This window comes from Gymnogyps californianus, chromosome 17 (assembly GCF_018139145.2).
Source record: "Gymnogyps californianus isolate 813 chromosome 17, ASM1813914v2, whole genome shotgun sequence".
In the NCBI taxonomy this organism is placed as follows: domain Eukaryota; kingdom Metazoa; phylum Chordata; class Aves; order Accipitriformes; family Cathartidae; genus Gymnogyps; species Gymnogyps californianus.
The window spans coordinates 16,262,523-16,281,625 of NC_059487.1; the positions used below are offsets into that span (position 1 = coordinate 16,262,523).

General features: G+C 56.8%; 1 protein-coding gene across 4 annotated transcripts; it reads left to right on the forward strand.

The window, feature by feature from the left end:
- Positions 1-1,122: 1,122 nt before the first annotated feature.
- On the forward strand, positions 1,123-18,607 carry GMEB2 (glucocorticoid modulatory element binding protein 2). 4 transcript variants are annotated; one of them, XM_050907471.1, is made up of 10 exons: positions 1,123-1,219; positions 4,519-4,710; positions 9,551-9,648; positions 10,423-10,553; positions 12,024-12,127; positions 14,312-14,469; positions 16,183-16,254; positions 16,964-17,101; positions 17,643-17,765; positions 17,956-18,607. In XM_050907471.1, exons 2-10 carry the CDS (start codon positions 4,580-4,582, stop codon positions 18,600-18,602), a joined length of 1,602 nt encoding a protein of 533 aa, XP_050763428.1. In that variant the 5' UTR covers positions 1,123-1,219; positions 4,519-4,579; the 3' UTR covers positions 18,603-18,607. The 4 variants fall into 4 exon arrangements, with proteins under 4 accessions (XP_050763428.1, XP_050763430.1, XP_050763429.1 ...); XM_050907473.1 differs by having other exon boundaries at positions 10,426-10,553; XM_050907472.1 differs by lacking the exon at positions 1,123-1,219 and adding an exon at positions 2,260-2,411.
- The last annotated feature ends 496 nt before the right edge of the window (positions 18,608-19,103 follow it).

Below are 19,103 nucleotides of genomic sequence, written 5' to 3' on the forward strand. Positions count from 1 at the left end.
CCAACAGCAAAGGCAGGTACCAAAAGTTCCCCAGGCCCTTATCAAATACGTGCACAAGCACTGCTCTGCACCCCCAAACAGCGTGCACACACCTCCCATGCATGCACATGCACCCACGGGGAGGGAGGAAAGAAATGCACACCCAGCACCCCGCTGCACTCGGCCTCAGGTGCACACACAGCCTTGGGGGGCGAGGGGGGGGCATACACACCCAAGGTGCATATATATATCCCTAGCGCAGCCGTGCCCTGGGCTAGGAGGCATGCAGGAGCCCTGGGCACATTTGGGGGCCCAGGGAGCCCGCGCACACTGGGTGCATGCAAGGGGAGGGCAGCATGCACAGGCCCCAGGGGGTCATGCACAGCTGAGGGCATGCACGAACCCTGCAATGCATGCGGGGAGCCAGGGGGGGGCACGGAGGGACCGGGGGGGGGGGAGGAACCACACAGGAGACGAGGGGGGCATGCAGGGCCCCGGGGACCATGCAAGGCGCCAGAGGGGGGGGACATACAGGAGATGCGGGGGGCATGCAGAGCCCGGAGGGGGGGGACACACACAGGAGACGTGGGGGGCATGCAGGGCCCCGGGGGACATGCAAAGCGCCAGAGGGGGGGGACATACAGGAGATGCGGGGGGCATGCAGAGCCCGGAGGGGGGGGGACACACACAGGAGACGCGGGGGGCATGCAGGGCCCCGGGGGACATGCAAGGCGTCAGAGGGGGGGACATGCAGGAGACACGGGGGGCATGCAGGTCCCGGAAGGGGGGACACGCAGGAGACGCGGGGGGCATGCAAGGCCCCGGGGGACATGCAAGGCGCCAGAGGGGGGGACACGGGGAGCACGCAGGGCCCGGGGGATCCCCCGCGGAGGCGGGTGCCGGCGCAGCAGCAGATCCCAGGCGGGGGGCGCCCGCCTGTGCCCCCGTCCCCCGCCCGCCGCCTTTGCGCAGGCGCGTTGCGCCGGCCCGGCACCTATTTCACAGGCAGCTCGGGCCGCGGCGCCCCCGCGAAATAAGTCCCGGGAGCCGGGCCCGGCCGTGCGCCTGCGCGGGGGCCGAGAGCCGCGCGCGGCGGAGCCCCGCTGCCCCCCACCCTGCCTCCCTTCCCTTCCCTTCCCTTCTTCCCTTCCCTTCCCTCCCCGCACCCACCGCCCGCCCGCCGCCCAGCCGGAGCGCCCGGAGCCGGAGCCGGAGCGGGGCAGCGGGACCTCGGCCTGAGGTAAGCGCCAGGCCCGGCGTCGCCCGCCGCCGGGCCTCCGCACGCGCCGTCCGGCCGGCGGGTCCCCGCGGAGCGTCAGGACGTTACGGCAGCGGCAGGAGACGGCGGCAGCGCCCGGCCGCCCGCCCCGCGCCCCCCCCCCCCCCCCCCCCCCCCCCCCCTCCTCCTCCTCCTCCTCCTCCTCCTCCTCCTCCCTCTCCCTCCCTCTCCCTCCCTCCCGCGCGCCCGGCGCTGCCAGCGTGAGCGCGCCCACGCCCCCCCCCCCCTTCCCTCCTCACCCCCCCCCCCCGCCGCCGCCGGCCTCGCGCGTGGCGCCGCCGGCGGGAGCGCGCGCGCCGCCCCGCCGCGGGGCGGGGGCGGGGGGGGGCACCCCCTGCCCGCCCGCCCGCCCGGCGCCACGCGGAGCGCCGCGAGCCGCCCCCCCCCCCGCCCCGGCGCCGGGGGAGTCCTGCGCGCGCCGACACCCCCTTGCACCCCCCCCCCGCCCCCGTGCACCCCTTTTTCGGGCAGCCTTCCCCACCCCGTGCACCCCCCTCTATGCACCCCCCCATGTACCTCCTCCGTGCACCCCCCCCTCCGTGCACCCCACCTCCAGTGCACCCCTGTGCTGCACTCCGTTCCCCCCCCCTTTTAGTCACCTCTCTATGCACACCTGTGCAACCCCTCTGTGCCTTCCATGCACCCCCCCCGCCCTGTGCAACCCCCCCTGCACCCCTGGTGAAGCCCCCTCCCCATGCACCCCCTCTCCCTGCACTCTCCTGCGGCCCACCCCATGCACCTCCCTCTCTGTGCACCCCCGTGCTTGCCCCCCCGCCCTGCATCCTCCCTGCATGCACGGCTTCAACCCCCTTCTCCGTGCACCCCCCTTCCTTGCTGCCCCCATGCACCCCTGTCCCCCAGCAGTGCCACCCCCAACCCCTCCCAGTCCTTTGTGCTCTCCTCCAGTGACAGTGCACCCCAAAAATCTCTCCCTCCTCTCTGAGTTGTGCAATGCTATTTTTTTTTCCTTTTATTTTTTTTTTTTTCCCCCCCCACCTCACCCCAAATCTTTCCTGCAGCCACTGAAGCTTGCTCAGTGCCCTCCGAGGTGCACCAGGACGGACGTGCACGGGTGCACCGAGCCCTGGTAGAGCTGGGGTGCTCCCTGCCAGCCCTCATCCCCCTCCAGCCGCCCCGCTGCACCCCGCTGCTGGTGATTACTTGTGTTTTCAGCCCAGTTTTTCTCCATCCCACACTGGTTCCTGCCCGAAGGTATCTGAGCAACACGCGCTTGTGGAGTTCAAGCCTTCCCGTGGTGCCTGTGCAGCCAGCCCTCCGTCAGCGCTGGTGGGAGCTGAGCGGGATGTCCAGAACATCCCAAAACCGGGCACTGGGGCGGAGGCCATCGTGGGTAACGCTAACGCTGCAAGAAGGGTTTACCCCAAAAGGCAAGACAGGTGTAGGGATAGAGCAACAACAACAACAACAAAAATTGCAGTAATTAAACTGAATGCAGCCGAGCATCTGCGCTATGTGTTACACCTTTGTTCACCGACGTGCAGCACCCAGCAGGCTTTTATCCCGATAAAGGGCAGTGGCTGCCGCAGGGAGCTGCCGTCCCGGTGCGGGAGCGAGGGGGACGGGAAGCAGGGAGCAGACGTGCGCCTGGCGCGCTGCAACCCTGCCCGGTTCTGCAATCGTTAAAATGCTGGTGTGTAGCAAACCCTCTGGTTTCTCTCGCCTTGCCCTCGGTCCGGCCGCCCTCCCTCGCTTTGTTCCTTGCTGCTGCAAAAACCAAAGCGGTTCTGTCGGTGGCTTCACGCTGGGCTGTCTTGGAGGGGCCAGACCACCTTTAGCTGCTCGGATAAACCCCATGGCCGGGAAGATCATCTCCCGTGGGGCCCGCGTGGGTCAGGCGGGTGTTTCTGCAGGGCGTGAATCACGTTGCAAAGTCACGTCAGACACGTCGGGTCGGTGCGCGGCTCCGGTGGTGGCCTGGGGAAGGTGGTGGGAGCCGAGCGGCTCCTCCACCGCGCTCGGTGCCGCTGCTCCGGAGGACTCCGTAGGAGTCTGAGCTTGACAAGGGGAGCACTCGCACAACTATACCCTTACCTGTCTCTGTGTAGACTGCGCCGGTGCTATAGGTACTATAGGAGATGCTTTGTAGTCACCTGCTTCTCAGTACCTGGGCGTTAGCGTGCAAGCGAGTGCTGCTGAGGGGGAAATGGAGACGTGGTTCACTCATGGGACAGGGCTGAAGATCTCATCAGAAGCCGATTTGCAAACAGTTTGATGGCTCTAAATAGCGTACGCTAATTTTATCGTGCTGTCCTTGTAACATTAACAATAACAAGGGTGTTTGGAGGATGTTTATGCATGCACATATACGCATGTGTTGGTAAAGGATATTTATTTCCCTTTCTGACCTCTCCTATTGTTTAAAACTGCTTTTAATTCTACAGTTACCTAAAATCCCCGGGAAAGCAGGCACAGGGCGTGAGCTGGCAGGAGAGGTGCGCGATGGTGGCCCCGGGGGACCGGGGCTTTCCCCCGTGGGTTACGTTGTGCTCTGGGTATGGAGGCTGGAGCAGCCAGGGATGTAGTGCAACCGTGAGAGCATAAAGATGCACAGCTCCTCGTGCCTTTAGTTAACTAGGAGTGGGTTTTTTTTTTTTTTTGTCCCAGGTTTCTTCTTGCATATGAAATACTGGCTTTGCAGGGGTGGGCGCTGAAGTCGGTTTTAAATGCTGTCTTAAATCTGTTGCTGATTTATTAGAAACACACACTTTGAAATAGTTTTCAGATGTCACTTTGTTTCTGCAGGCTCGAAGTGCTTTTTTAATTTGATTTTTTTGTGTGTGTGTGTGTGACTTTGGAGGAGGGGAGAGTTCCTGCCGTGGAGGAGACAGTGATGAGCTCCTCCAGCAGCATGAAATCCTTCTGAGATAATTTGAAACACATTTGGAAATGCACCTTCAAACTGAGTATCTTCGTAGAGTTTTTGGTGAATGCCGGGACCGGTTTTTTTTGCTTTCCATCTGCTCCCACGCTCTGCCCCTCGCCACCTGCACCCCAGTCCCCTCTTGCCTCTTCCCGTGCCCATCACCCTCACCCAGCCTGCAAAGCGCGTGTTGGGTTACAAGCCTCCCCTCATCCCTCCTCTTGGGATGGAGTGCTTGGGGATTTGCTAATTCCCTTCTCCTTAGGAGCGCGAATTCCCTGCAGCCCCCTCTCTGTTTCCCACCACGCCGACGGTCTTTCCACACCCAATTTTAGCAGGGAGACCTTTTGACGCGGGGCTTCCCCTCGTTTCTCCACAGGCAGCTGGTGACCGAGGGCTCTCCCGCCTGGCTGCCCATCGCTGCCCGCTCCTGCCTCGCGATGGCGACTCCAGACGTCAGCGTTCACATGGAGGAGGTGGTGGTGGTGACGACGCCCGACGGCGCGGTCGATGGAGGCGGCGTGGAGGAGGTGAAGACGGTGCTGGTCACCACCAACCTGTCCCAGCACGGGTAAGAGACGGGGTCGGCGTACACCAAGGTGACGTGCTGGAAAACCTCCTGCTCGTGGTTGTAGTCAGCTGGGCTGGGTGTATCTAATCACCTATTACTTACTCCTGCATCGCTTCTCACAGTAGGGACCTCGGCGATGCCCGGGCAATCTCCGGTTCCGCGTTAGGTCCTCGCTGGCAGCCCTGGGACCATACCCAGGGCTCTGGGCTCTGCAGCTCCGAGCTTGCAGAGCAGAGCAGGCTCCACTCTTTTTCTGTTAAAGCTGAGTTACTGCTAGTGGTTTTAAGCCGCTGTTACCCGGAATAAAAAGCAATGCAACGGTTTCTTTTGGATGTTTTGGAGAAAACAAGGAAAAGAAAACCAACCCCAAACCAAAATGTCTTTTCGGAGTGGATGTGGATGTTGGAATGGACACGAATCCGGTTGGAACAGGACACCAGTAGCTAAATCAATGCTTTTCTGCTATTTATTTCATGATTGCTTCACTAAGCTGCGTACCTCCGAGAGAGGAGTCTCCGTCTGCGGCGTGGCGAGTGCGACGCAGCGGGGCTCCTCTCCCCAAGGGGGGTTTGGGGGCCACGTTTTTTGGCAGAGCTCTGCAGGAACCTCCGCTGCCGGCAATAGGAGTGAGAGAGGTGGCCTTGAAACCGCGCGGCGTTGAGTGGAGAGGCACTGCTCAAAAAAACGGAGCGAATACGTCTCATTTTTTTAAGTGCTGCTGCTTTGCCCGACTTCTGCCTGCCCTGTTGGCGTTTCAGAGCCAGGGCTGCTGTTGGTTCAGGTCTGGTCTGTTCAGCTGCAGGTCGGTCACGTCTTTGCTTGCACGGCCAAAGCGCCTGGCTGGTACCTTGAAGGCCCGTGTAGCGCTGGGCTCTTGGCTTTATTTCTCTACAGTCTTTCATGGGACAGTGCCCAGAGACATTTTAGTGCTTTGCTCTTTCGGTGGGCAGAAAATCCAAGTTCACACCTGGAGCTGGATCCGGGCAGGTTTGTCTGATCCAGAAGTCCCTGCACTTGAAATAAGTGGGTAGCGAGCGGCTGTTTATTGCTCTCCACAAAACACATTTGTCTCCTTTCCTCAAATACGTCCTGCTGTTTCAGGGGACAGCTTTTACGTTACAGCGCACGTGTCGTTCCCGTCCTTCTGCTGTACCTGGTATAAAACTTGTGACCTCCTGGCAGGGGCAGGCAGCAGCAGCGAGCCGCTGCCTCGGTGGGACCCCGCGTCCTGCTCGCCTCTCCCCGCGGAGGTGGAAGGGGGTGAGAGCCGGGCAGTGAGGACGCCACGGGCAGGAGCTGCCCTGCTCCTCCGCATCCCGGGTGTCCGAGCGCTTCTGAGAGCCTTTTCCATTCCCAAAAGAGCGGGTGATGGTGGGGAAGAAAGGCTCTGCTCCTCTTGCTTTCTGGCCCACGGTGACTTCCTTAGCTCCCTCCGTGGAGAAGCAGCCAGATGTGAAACTTGGGATGTGGCTCTTCTTGGATGCAGAATGGTTTCTGGTTTTAATGTGGCTCCGAGCCTTTGCAGACCCACGTGCAGCAGCGCAGTGTTTTCCGGCAACATGGATCACGGCAGAGGCTGTCTCAATCAGTTTGGTTTCCTTTCGCTCTTATTTCCCCTCCTATTTTCCTTTGGAAACCTTTTCTCATCCTCCCAGTGTCCCCTGGATGGTCAGGAGCAGGCCAGCTCTACACAGCGGAGAGAGGATGATTTTTATTTAGTCGCAGCTACAAGCAGAACATATCTTAGCAGGCATTAAAAGATTCCCCGAGGGTTTTCCATGCGGCCCTCTGGAGCAGGGCCAGCGGGCAGGCTTCTCGCTCCCCCATGCTCCAGGATGGCAGCAGGGTGATGGGAAGGACGTGGATCTCAGGCTCGTGGAGCAAAACCCACCCGACTCCCACTGCGCCGGCTGCTGGGCTTCCCCTTGCCGAGCAGGGCTGTGGGGCTGGCAGTGGGTGGCAGCACGAGCCACCCATGGTCTCTCCATAGCCTTGGACGGTTGCCTCCGCCGGGCTCTGCTCCCGGGGAGACGCCGTAGCGGCGCTGGCTCCCTCTCCCTCTGTTTTCCCTTTGCAGCCCCAGCTGGCGTAGGGAAAGCGGCTGCAAGCATGGGCTGGGATTCCTCGGCTTTGGCTCGGTCGCCGCTCACACGGGAAGCAGGCTTTCAACTTGTCTTCTGTGGCACTTAGAAACTAAACTCAGCTTGGGGGTTGATGCCTTTTTCTAGTGCTCCTTTGGGTATGGTTTTGCTATTTAAAAAAGAAAATTGTACAACCAGTGCTTAAGAGCTTAAGTAGTTCATGTGTTTTTAAGATTGACTGGAAAAGGTAGAGGGAAATGGGAAAATAGTGATGATCAGCAAGAAGCTTTTCTCTTCCATCTGCGATTGGAAGGGATCTGTACTTGACGCTCTGATGAGCTGCTTGTATTTCTGATCAGCATCCCCAGCGCAGGTTTCTGGTGGAGACTTTTTCCTCTCTCAAGTTTCGAGGCGAGGCAGGAGCGGAGGAGAAAGGAGACGCAAGCTTGCTGCTTTATCAGCACGCACTGTCTTCTCTCCCTCCCATTTGGTTTATGGATTCTCCCGGGGAGGAAGATGAGAGCCATCCTCCCCCGGCTTTGTCATGGCAACCGGTGAAGGCAGGACCGGCTTGGTGGGATGCACCGCTGAGGCTTGGAAGGTCTTTGAGTTTTCTCCTGCACCTGCATCTGCCTCAGCCCGTTCCTCTGGAACGGGATGGGGGAAGCAGTGTGGAGAAACTCACCCTTTTTTTTGTGGTTTTCTCTCGCCCCCCAGTTACATCTCCATGGCAGACACAGACTTTAGTTGCTTGAATTTTTCATACAAGCTGTTGAAGTTGGTTTGTTTGTTTGTTTGTTTTTTTTCCTCTGGAGGATGGGGTTTAAGATGTGGGCTGGGTTATTTCTCCCAACACAATCATGCCTTTCGGTCAGTTTTTGGAGCAGTGCGAATGTGATGGAGTCCTGGAGGAAGCTGTTTCAGGTGCTGAGGTGTTTCTTCTAGATAAGTCGGTGGAGGTTTTTGATCTGGTGGCAGGCGGAGGCAGATCAGAGTCAGGGCTGTGGGGTGCTGGGCTTTGCACATCAGAGGTGGCGGCTGCCTCTTGCAGCCCTGGCGCCCTGCTGAAGTGGTATTGCTGGCTTTTCTCCGAATGCATCTGGAGAAATGCAAGAACCAAGCAGCAAACAGATGAAGAAAAAACAGCTTATAATTCTTCTATTTGTCTCGTGTCAGACTGCCACTTCTGTAATATTCACCTGCGTGCAAACGCGTCAGCTCCGAGTTTACCTTTGCGAGTCCGTTTGCGTTATCCATCACCTTTCCCTCCCAGGGGTCTGGCTTGTTGGTCGCTGCAAGCTGCAGAGGCAGCGTGACATCGCGCGGCGCCTTTCTTCCACAGCTTGGGCTGCCTTCAGCTCTCGCTCCTCTGAAGCAGCATCTCCCGAGTTACTCACCCGGTGAGGCTGAGCTGCCGCCCACGCCGGTTCCCTTATCGCGGTGCTGCTCCCCATCAGGTACCTGCCCTGCAGCTGGCAAGGGGAGGGATGCTTTGAAGCTGCAGTTCCACCCTGGAGCCGTGTGTTAGGAGGCCAGGATGGAAAAAGCAGTTGCTCTTGAATTTGCTTGTCCCTGTGGCGCCGTGGGTGGGAAACGTGGTTGCCAGTGAGTCGCTAGGACCATTCTTTTAATTCATCCGTGGTACCAAACCGGGGTAGATTTCAGGTTTATTTTCTCCTTACAGTCTTCCTTAGGAAGTTTACATGCTGAAGTATGTGAGAAGTTAACTGTTTTTCCCCCCTGCCCCTGCAGGACAAGCTTGCTCCAGTAATTAGACATTTTCAATAACAAAACCGAATGCGCATCTTAAAACCCATTAGGAACGGTCCGTGCTGAGAGCTGGCCGTGACGCACAGGTCGGATCCGTAAGGGTACCAGCGTGGGCTTCCTCCCTCGCGCGGGACCTTCCCAGCCAAGGGGGTGAGGAGCGTGTCCCAGATCACAGCCCTAAAAGCCTTTCCCCTCTGAGCCTGCACCGAAGCTCGTTAGAGGGGCTTGGGGCTCTGTACGCCGCAGTGAGAGCTGGAACGGGCCAACGGCGAGGGTGCGGATGCTGTGCAGGACCAGCTGTGTGTCTCCATCGGCAAAGCGCCAAGAGAAGCCGGAGATCTCCGGGGTGGGGAGGATGAAAGCAGTTGGATAGCCAGCTATTAGTTAATGTCATGGGTATACTGAGTTGTAAGAGGCTCAGAGATTGGATCGTGAGGGTCTATAGCTGACATTATCTCTGCTCACGGATCCACTGTTAGGGTTTGTTGAACTCCTTTATAGCGTGTTTGCGGCTCCTTGAGGTTCTGCTCCTGGGAGCACCCCGCGTACCAGGGGATGCAGCCAGTCCATTGCCCAGACAGCGGCAGCATGTTTCGCACATGTTTTTCCTTGGAAAAAGAGGGAAATCTTCTCAGGCAAAGCTGCCAGAGGCTGGCAGTGACTTCTGAGCAAGGGGCCGTGCTGACAGCATCCCTCCACGCCAGCTCCCCAGCACGGGCTGCGCTGGAGGCAGCTCCATGGGGCTGGGATTAAAAGGGAGGCGAGGCAGAGCCGGCCAGGCTGCTGGCAGCGGTCCTGCCTGCCTGCTGCGGGGCTCTTCATCTCCGTACGGAAAAATGGAGCTGAGCCTCTCAAAACCAGAGCTGACTTTTAGCTCTTGTGGGAAAATGTAGTCCGAGTGACTTTTGAAGCAATGTCTCCACGGGGCATCGGGTGTGGGGCTGGCACATCCATGTGGCTTAACTCTGCCTCTCCGACTCTCTTACCAGCGGTGACATAAACGAAGACACGCTGGAGACCGAAAATGCAGCTGCTGCGGCTGCTGCCGCCTTTACAGCCTCCACGCATCTGAAGGAAGCGGTCCTAGGTAGGTTCAGCCCGTGCCGTAGCCCCTCGGTTGAGCCGTGCCAGCTCCATCACCCCAATGTGGCACAACCCTGCGCTGGTGCCGGCCGAGAGGATCCGGCCACTGCTGTGCAGCTCTCCCGGCTGGCCCTGGGGATGCTCTCCCCAGCACCCAAGGGAGCCGGGAGAGCTGCAGGGGCTGGGTGACGGAAGGGAGCTGGCAGCTGCTGGCTGGGCTGCTGCTGCCCTCTCCTGGTGCAGGATGAGACCCTGTGTCTGGCCACCGCCGGCTCCTGCCCTTCCAGCTTGCGGTGGGGATGTCAGTTTTGCAGCAAACTCGCTGGCTTTGGTTACAAGTAAAAGTGAATTTAGTGAGCAAAGACTGTGACCAGCTGGGCTAGAGTTGAGTTAAAACCAGTTTTACTCTAAAACCAAGGGTGACTTTATAATTACCCAAGCAACATCATTCCTTTCATTTTGATCAAAAATTGCATTTTTTTTCAGCCCTGGCCACTGACTCCTCAGATTTCACGCACTCAGCTGCAGCCAGATCGGTATAAATCTGCCTGTGTGCTGTTTTGCTTGAGAAATTTGGGTGGTTGGATGCTTTAGTAGCAAACTGCAAGTGAGCGGTGGCCACAAACCCCAACACACCCCACCGTGCATCATCTACTTTTTCTTTTTTAATCCTGAGCTTCAGAACTGCTTTATCGCTGTATGTGTGCCGCGGGGTGGTGAATCGGGGGCTGTGACTCACGTTTCTTTTTGATCTGTCCCTTCCTCTGTTCCCTGTGAGAAGTGAAGATGGCTGAAGATGAGGACAGTTTGGAGGCAGAGATTGTCTACCCCATCACCTGCGGGGACAGCAAAGCCAACCTCATCTGGAGAAAGTTTGTGTGCCCTGGGATCAACGTGAAGTGTGTGCAGGTGAGAATAAAGGGCCCCAACGCTGAACTCGTGCCTTCCCGTGCCCGCGTTGCAGGCTCACCTGGCTCGTCCTGGTTTTGATAAGCTTTGGTAAGCTGCTTTGCATCAGAACCGCATCACGGTGGGAAAGGAGGAAATTTTCTTGGTACTGTGGTACCTGATGTTTGTCTTCTCGCTCAGGCTGAGCAGTCCTGGCTGGAGAGATGCTGCCTCAATTTTACTGCATTATTAGAGAGTTTGAGAAATTTGGGCGCTGCCAGTGTCTGCTCAGTTTGAAAGTTGAGAATTTGTTGAGAAGTTTATTGGTAGGGATAGCTGAAGAGCTTCTACTGTGTCCTGGATAACTCATGGTTAAAATTTGCATGAATTCAGGAACATACCGTGAGCAATGCTGTCGTAAGCCATCGCTGGCATTTGTACGCGGACTAAACGATACCCTGCTGAGGGAGCATCTCCTCTGGGCTCTGTTGCAAGAGGGCTTTCCAGAGGGTGGTCCTTGCCCTTCGTAGGAGAGGTGGTCTTTCCCATCCCCGAGGCAGAGGACAGGTACTGCTCCAGATAATGCTGCTGCCTAAAATCAGTCCTGGCTTTGCACCGAAGCCCATGGACTTGTTCAGAGAAGCAGTTTCTCATGCAGTAATGGTGAGTGAGCTCTATGTTGGTCAACATGGGCGTTGAAAAGAGGAGGCCTGGACTTGGGAAATCCTTTCTGAGACAGGCTGTAAAGCAGCTCTTTAGAGGACTGTGTGATTCTGCAGGTTGCTTTTAGGTCAGCTCATGGGTTCAGGCACGGCTGGGTGTGTAGGGCAATAAAAGAAATGGGAAGAGCTGGCTGCTGGTACAGCGTGTGCCAACTCCCTAAACTGGTTTTCGGTCGAAGTGGGTGTGCGCTGGGCGAGAGGCCAGAGGTTTCACTGATAGCGATGGTTGGGCTCGGTAGCAGGAGGTCAAAGACCGAATGGGCTTCTCCTTCCCTCGCTTGCACGGGACGTTAGCGTGCCCCTGGATCCAAACGTTACCGGCGGCAGCCCGGCTTTCATTGTGAGTCCGCTCGTTGGTGGGAGCGTGAGCAGCTCGCTGCTGTTAATGATACTTTGCACAAGCTATGGGGTTTTTTTTCCCAGCCGTCCTGCCTGGGCTGGGCATTTAGCAAACTCCTCTGTGCTGCACACCCCCCCAAACCCTTGGCTTTGAGCAGCTGTTAACTAACTATCCATGAAAGCAAGATTTGGCTTTAATTTTTTTTTAACTCGGTCAATGTTCTTTAAGGTGGGGAAGTGTGTGTCAGCCATCTGGTTTGGTGGTGTTATTTAAACAGCACGTTGAGGCTGCGACGCAGCTGAACTCCACTGCTGGGCACTGGGAAATGCCATCCAGGCAGCCTGGCTCCGCTGCTGAATCGTGCTCGCAGGGCACACTTTCGTTATTTTATGGCTTGCCGCACTGATGTTGCACTTCTGCCTTTTGCAGTTTGACGATCACCTAATTAGTCCCAAGGAGTTTGTCCACTTGGCGGGCAAATCGACCCTGAAGGATTGGAAGCGGGCGATCCGGATGAACGGGATCATGCTCCGGTTAGTCTCTTCGTTTGTATCTGCAGAGCAACAGCGGAGACGACTTCTTTCTGGGGGATAACGGTGGGGTGGAACAGAGCCTTCGGCACGGCTGTTTCACTGCTGAGAGAGCAAACTGAACGTTTATCTTAATAACAGCCTGGCCCCAAATGCGGTCTGTCCAATGGCTTTGCTTTATCCTTGTGCCTAGGGAATAATTTGGGGCAAGAAATGTTTCCCCGGTCTTTTTAGGACTTGAACCACACTGAGTTCACACTGAGAATTTCAGTGGCCACTGGTGGTCGGGCTGTGCTGTCCACGGGTTCCCAGTGTGACCTACCAAATGGAAGTCAGTCTGGTCATCACCTAACGCTCCCATTGCAGCATGTCTGCTTTACGTCACTTTTTTCTTGTTTGGTTTTTTTGCCAAGGACTTGCTTAAAGCTTATTTATGCAAGCATTTCTCTTCTCTAGTCTTAACTACAGTAATTTAATTCTTCTATGGTCTTCTTGAACACCAGCCTGAGACTGTGATTTAATTAAAGTCTGTCTCTGCCTGTAGGCAGGATAAAAAAGCATCACCTCTTTCCCCAGGAATTGTCAATGGTTTTGTACTCTTGTCACAGGGTGACATTGCCTTTGCCTATATTCTTCTGCTTCAATGCAGGCGTCTCCCGTATTCCTTCTAAGCAGCTTTTGCTCCATGTAGATTTTGCATAATAGGCTTATGCTTTGGTAAGGCAGGTCTTTCAAGGAAAAAAAACTTCACGAGGAATGTGTGAAGGCAAGCCCAGCAGCCCATGGGAGCAAATCTTGGGAAGCTCAGGTTGTTGTTGGCCAGCAAAGCCTGGGGTTGCTTTGGAGAGAACGTGCTTAGACTGGGAAGATCACATACGCCAATGTTGCAACCTCCGTTGCTTAAGCTGAGAAACCTTATTTTTGTAAGTAGGGTTATGCCCCATCTCTTTTTGAGATGTAGAGTCAAAAAGGGAAGGAAGAGACTTCCTGCTGTCTCACCCTGAACTGAGACTTCAGCCGACCCTTCTGCTGGAAGCTGCAGGCATGCACAGGGGGAAGGCGCTGGTGGGACCAGACTGGGACCTTCCCTTCTCCTTCCTCCCTCGACGAACCAGGAGTTCATCAGTCCCAGCAAGGGTTCTTAGCTAAAATTACAGACCCCCGTGCAGAAGAGCCTGCTGAGAGAGGTGGGACCAGCTCTGAAACCAGCTTGGTTGGAGGCCAAGCGTTGCCCTGCTTAGGAGGTGGGAAGGCAGCAGAACGGGGCGGCTCTGCCTCTGCCGTGGGGAGCCCCACGGACGCGTGGGCACGCTCGGGGTGGGTGTGTGTTGCTCGTGCAAAGGCAGGGGATGTCCTCAGAGCAGGTCAGGAGATCCCAGGGAGGAGGACGACCCTGTTCAGCATCACAGGGCAGGGATAGAACTGCTGCGTGGGAGCATGGCCCAGGGTGATGGGGAAGAGCTCTCCCCACTTCGCTGCCGTTACGGTAATGGCGGTGTTTGGGCTCTAAACGGTACGTTTTCCCTGAAGGCTTGTAGCCAGCAGAAGATCTGCTGGGAGCAGTGTGGTTTGTCCCGATGCTTCTCAAGGTACGTTTAGCTTTACAGGGATATATCCTTAGGAAAAGCTTGTGTGTCTCTTGAGCCTCTCAGCCCAAGTTGGGTGCTCCAGTGGCAAAGAGAAGGACTTTCTTTCTGGACTAAGGAAGTTCATCCTCTCTGGGTTGGACCTGGAGAGGAACCTTTTCAGAGGGCTGAAGTCCCACTCCTCCTCCTCCATCCCGCAGGAGGATGCGGGATATGGCAGGGAAGCGGTCAGAAACTGAATCTGCTCCAGTCTTTTACCGCAGCTACAGCACTGTGGGCTTTTTTTCTCCCCATCCCAGCCTCCTGAAAGGCTTTACCACCACTGGAACATTGCGTGGCTGTTGGATTTGTGCATGTATCCAGTACGGAGCAGGCTGTGGATGCTATTTTAATTAACTCTTAGTTAACGCTGCCTCTAAGGTCAGGACACGGGAGGACTTGTCAAGGGAAATTCAGACTGTTGCCTCTGCCTGCTCTCCTGGCTTTTGCTTTTCATCTGGGACTTCGAGAAGTTTGGGGGTGAAGGCTGCCAGGAGCTGCGGCTCGGAGCTCTCTGCTCCCGCTGACGTGCCTGTCCCTGTGCTTGCTCCCTGTCTTTCAGGAAGATCATGGACTCAGGGGAGCTGGATTTCTACCAGCACACGAAGGTCTGTTCCAACACCTGCCGGAGCACCAAAATCGACCTGACCGGAGCCAGGGTGTCCTTGACCAGCCAGACATCGACGGAGTACATCCCGCTCACTCCCGCTTCTGCGGATGGTACGTCCAGCCATTCCTCGCACCCTAAACAGGGGCTTTTGAAGCATTAAAGCGCAACGAGTGCCACGTAACCAACACCCCGTACGGTTGCCTCTCTTTTTGGCTTTGCGGGTTGTTTTATCCTCTGCTTTCTCTCCCTGCTCTGTTGCAGGATTCCCAATAGCAGAGCTAGGCAGAGTCGTTGTTAGAGCGTCTCGGCAGAGATGCAATAACTCACCTAGTTGCTCTGTAACACTGCATGACCCGAAGAGCCGCCCTTCTGGCCTCCTGCCTTACCCCAAACTGTGTAGCTGAAGCAGAAGACTGCAATTAATCTGTAAGAAAACAGTAGTCGTTGCTCGATGAAGTCCCCTTCTGTCCTTGCTGCCAGTCGGGCACTGTGTCCGTAGGGCTCGTCCTGGGAGGCAGGGATCAGCTCGGCTTCTCCTGCTGTGCAGGGTGCCAGGGTAGGAGTCCTTCCTCCTCCCAGCTCTAACCTGGCTTCTTCCAGAATAATTTAGGGGTTTTCATTTAAGGCTCCCTGGCAGAATTATTATTGGGTTTGTCAGATGAAAGATTAAAGAGGACTAGAGGTTACAACAGATTTTTATCTGCACTCATGTATGTAGTTTATAAAACTGGATTTAAATGATGTTGTGGCTACATAGCTGTAGCCCTAAACTTAATTTGACCTATAATTACAGGCAACTATTTTATTGGAAAGCTTTCTAATTTTTAAGTACTTCTATATTTCTTAACTCCTTTTGCTTCTGAGAGTTAAGAACAGCCCCCAAAGAGCCCCACACCCCGAGCTCCTGATGGGAGCGGGTGTCTGTGGGAGCGGAGCACGGACAAGGCGAGCCCCTTGGCCGGCTCTGCAGAGCGCCTTCGGCACCACGGCCCGGTGGTGTGGTGGGGGTGCCGATGTGGGGTGCAGCCTGTCCCGAGCCCTCCCGTTAAACGTGGCCATCAGCTCGCTAACGGGGAGATGTTTCCCATGCTACTGGGCTGTGCTGGAATAACCAGAGCCCTGAAGACTGCAGAGTAAAGGAGCAGAGTAATTGGATTTAATGGCAGCGGCTGAGCATTGCAAACGCTCCGCACAGCACCGCGGGTCTCTGGCCAGATTCCCGTTCATCCCGCTCCTGTGCACGGCTCGAATGACACCGGTTCCCCCAGCCCTGTGGTAACAAAACCGCTGAGATTTGGCAGAGCTGGAGGGAGGGAGGGAAGGAGCCCCTCTGCATCCCTGTGCAGCGGGGCGATGCCCTCCCCTTCGAGGCTTTAGAAACCCTCCAGACATCCCAGTCCTGCAAACTGTAAGCTGGACAAAAAAGGATTGCCAAAAAAAATCAGACTGTAAATCTGTTTTACTTCTGCCCTAAGCAGTGCTTTGTGTGTGTGCAGGGGGGAACGGGAAGGAAATGCTGCTCTTGGGCATGTGTTCTTGTGCAAGGGTTGCAGAAGTAATCCCTGGGGTATTGCACTCCAGTGTGGAAAAATAAGTACTGCTGGCACAGCAGCCGCGTGCGGCTTCACCCTCCGCTTGGGCGTCTCTCTCCGCTGAGCTTGGAGAGCTACGTTCACGTAAAAGTGGTCCTAGGCAATAAAAAGGAGAAGTCGCAGAAATGCAGCAAGGGAGTGCTTCCCTCAGAAACAGCCTGTGCAAAATACAGAGGAAAATCAGGACTTGGGGTTTTTTTTTTTTCTTTTCTTTTTTGCTATTGGTTGCAGTGAACGGATCCCCGGCTACGATTACCATAGAAACGTGCGAGGATGCCAGTGATTGGAGCACCAGCATCGGAGGTACGGCTTGGGATCCCGCCGGGCTGGGTGCAGCCAGGGCAGAGGATGGAGGAGATGTAGGGAAAGAGGGAAACAGCAGGGATGAGGAGCAGGACCCTTCTTGCCAGAGCAGCCCTGCTTGAGCCTCCACTGGGATTATTTGTTTGCCGCTTACCGGCGCATGGCACTGCCTTATATCCTGCTTGTGTGTGGTCTGACTGCGGCATCGTCTTGGGATGAAATTGTTTCTGAGCACTAAGATGTCAAAGCGTAGGCCAAATGCTCGGTGTGGCTCTAGGGAGGAGCGGGGCGGGGAGGGGGGAATCAGAGGGGTCCTAGAATCACTCTTGCTCTTCTGGTGTGCTCCGAGCTGAGGGGACAAACGCGGCAGGCAGGCGGGATGGGGTCTGGCTGCACCCAGGAGGTCCGCCTGCCAAAGAAGCCTTGGTCACCCCTCCGTCTAGTTTGAATCCTGAGCTGGAGGAGAAAACGGGCTTTTCTGTAGCATTGGTGTCCTGTTTGTGTGCAATAGAGGATGGGGAAAAACATGTCCTTTTCCAGCTGCCCCTCCTTCGGGTGCGCGCTCCGGCGGGGCTTTGCCCCAGCACCCTGTACCTGCAGCCTAGCAGGACTTCACCCTTGTAGGGGCCAGGAGGAGAACCCAGAGCGGATCGCCATTAAAACCCCCTCTGAGGATTTTGAGCTTGTCCTTTGCTTTCTCTTTCTCCAGACGACACCTTTGCTTTCTGGCGAAGCCTGAAGGACACGGGTCTCCTGGAAGAAGTAATCCACGAGTTCCACCAGGAGCTAGTGGAGACCATGAAGGGCTTGCAGCAGCGAGCACAGGATCCCCCGCTGCAGCTCGGTGGTAAGGACCTGGGCACGGGCGCTCAGAGGCATCTCAGGAGAGGGGTCTGTGGATTTTTTTTTCTCCTTAGGGATATCTGGATAGCACTGTAGGGACATAGTTCATCATAACTCAATCCCATTTCTGGCTGCTCCCCGGGCGGGCTCTCAGCTGTGCTCAGGGACGCTTCAGGTGGCCTCAGTTCTCCAGTTCCCTGTGCCTGGGGCTTCCTCTGCTGGCTCTGGGTCTGGACAAACGCTTGGCTCGGGAACCGAGGTGGAATTTAGGCCATCGGAATAACGATGCAGCAACCAGCTACTGTGCCAGCAGATTTCTTATCGCCCCTGCTAAGCAGGAGAGGACTGTTTATACGCTAGCGACCTCTTGAACTTTCTCGTGACTTCTCCTGTCTTCTCCTTTTCCCCAGCTTCTTGCGTTACTCTCGCGCAGATTTTGGCCGTCTCAGCTGAACGTGTTCACTGTCGTACGGCTTTTTACCAAGCCATAAATAGTTTGTGTGGGGAATTTTGCTTTCCTCAAAAATCTGTGTCTTGTTTTTAAGATGCTGTTTTACTCAACAACGTAGTCCAGAACTTTGGTATGCTGGATCTGGTCAAGAAGGTCCTGGCCAGCCACAAGTGTCAGATGGATCGCTCGAGGGAGCAGTACGCGCGGGATTTGGCAGGTATGCTCCGGCACTTCTCATCGCTGCCAGTGTGTTTTCTTTCTGTGTAAGAAAGTAGGGTTTGTGTTAAGGCTGGTGCATGCTAAACCAGCCGCGGTGGGACTGGCGGCTGCTGCTGCTCCAGGCATCGCCGCGGTCCCTGGGAAGCCTGTCCCGGCTCCGGGCTGAGCCAGCCCTTTTCTCTCTCCAGCTCTGGAGCAGCAGTGTGATGAGCACCGCAAGCGAGCGAAGGAGCTGAAGCATAAATCGCAGCATCTCAACAACGTCCTGATGACCCTCACGCCCGTCTCCGTCCCCACGCCTTTAAAACGTCCCAGGCTGACCAGGGCCACCTCCGGACCGGCTGCCATCACCTCCCAGGTCCTGTCCCAGCCGGCGCAGCTCGCCGTCACCCCCGGCGTGCCCGTCTCCCAGCTTGCCAACCTCCCTCTCGGCAAAGTGGTCTCAGCCCTCCCGCCCTCGGTGCTGGGGAAGAGCCCGTCCCAGCCTCCTGCCGCCAGCTCCCCGGCCTCCCCGCTGCTGGGAGGGTACACGGTACTGGCCTCTGCCGGCTCTACCTTCCCCGGTACGGTGGAGATCCACCCGGACGCTTCCAACCTGACAGTGCTGAGCACGGCCGCGGTCCAGGACGGCAGCACGGTGGTGAAGGTGGTGAGCCCCTTCCAGCTGCTGACGCTGCCAGGACTCGGCACAACCATCCAGAACGTGACGCAAATGGCTCCCGGCGGGAGCACGGTCGTGACCGTCCCGTCTGGTGCCACCGAGGCCGCCGGGGACGAGCACGCTGCCGCCGCCATCGAGGTGACCGCAGTGGCCGACGAGGCAGAGCAGAAGTGAAAGGCGGGGGGGGGGACTTGCCTGGAGGGACGCTGGCCGTGCCGCTCTGGGTGGAACTGCCTTTTCTCTGGCTGCGCTGCGGGACGAGGAGCGGTGTAACGAGGGGCACGGGTTAACGAGACTCAGAGCGGCTCACGTCGGTAATGAGGAGGTTCAGGTCAGAGGGAAGGAGGGGGAGGAAAGGTGCCCGGAGAAGGGAAAGGCAAAAGTGCTCTGCCCTGTTTGGAGAAGGGAAAAAAAAAAAAAAAAAGCTTATTTTTTTATAAAGCTTTCCTCCCCCGTTCTCTTGGAATAGTTATTCCGTTCTAGCTCGTCAGCCCTGCCTCGGCTGCAGGCGTAGCTGGAGCAGCGTCCGTTAGAGGAGCGGGCAGGAGCGGGCAGGAGCAGGGGCGCAGGGCAGGGAGAAGGCGGTAGCGAAAGGAAAAGCAGGTGAAGCGCTGAGCAGGCACCGATCCGGCTGCCGAGGGGTCTGGTGTGAACTGATGGGAGGCATCAGGGAGC

Excerpts from the sequence above, each read along its gene's own strand:
- GMEB2 (XM_050907471.1), top strand. The coding sequence starts at position 4,580 with ATGGCGACTCCAGACGTCAGCGTTCACATGGAGGAGGTGGTGGTGGTG. Across the intron at positions 14,470-16,182 it reads CACTCCCGCTTCTGCGGATG|TGAACGGATCCCCGGCTACG; the intron begins GTACGTCCAGCC and ends TATTGGTTGCAG. Across the intron at positions 16,255-16,963 it reads TTGGAGCACCAGCATCGGAG|ACGACACCTTTGCTTTCTGG; the intron begins GTACGGCTTGGG and ends CTCTTTCTCCAG.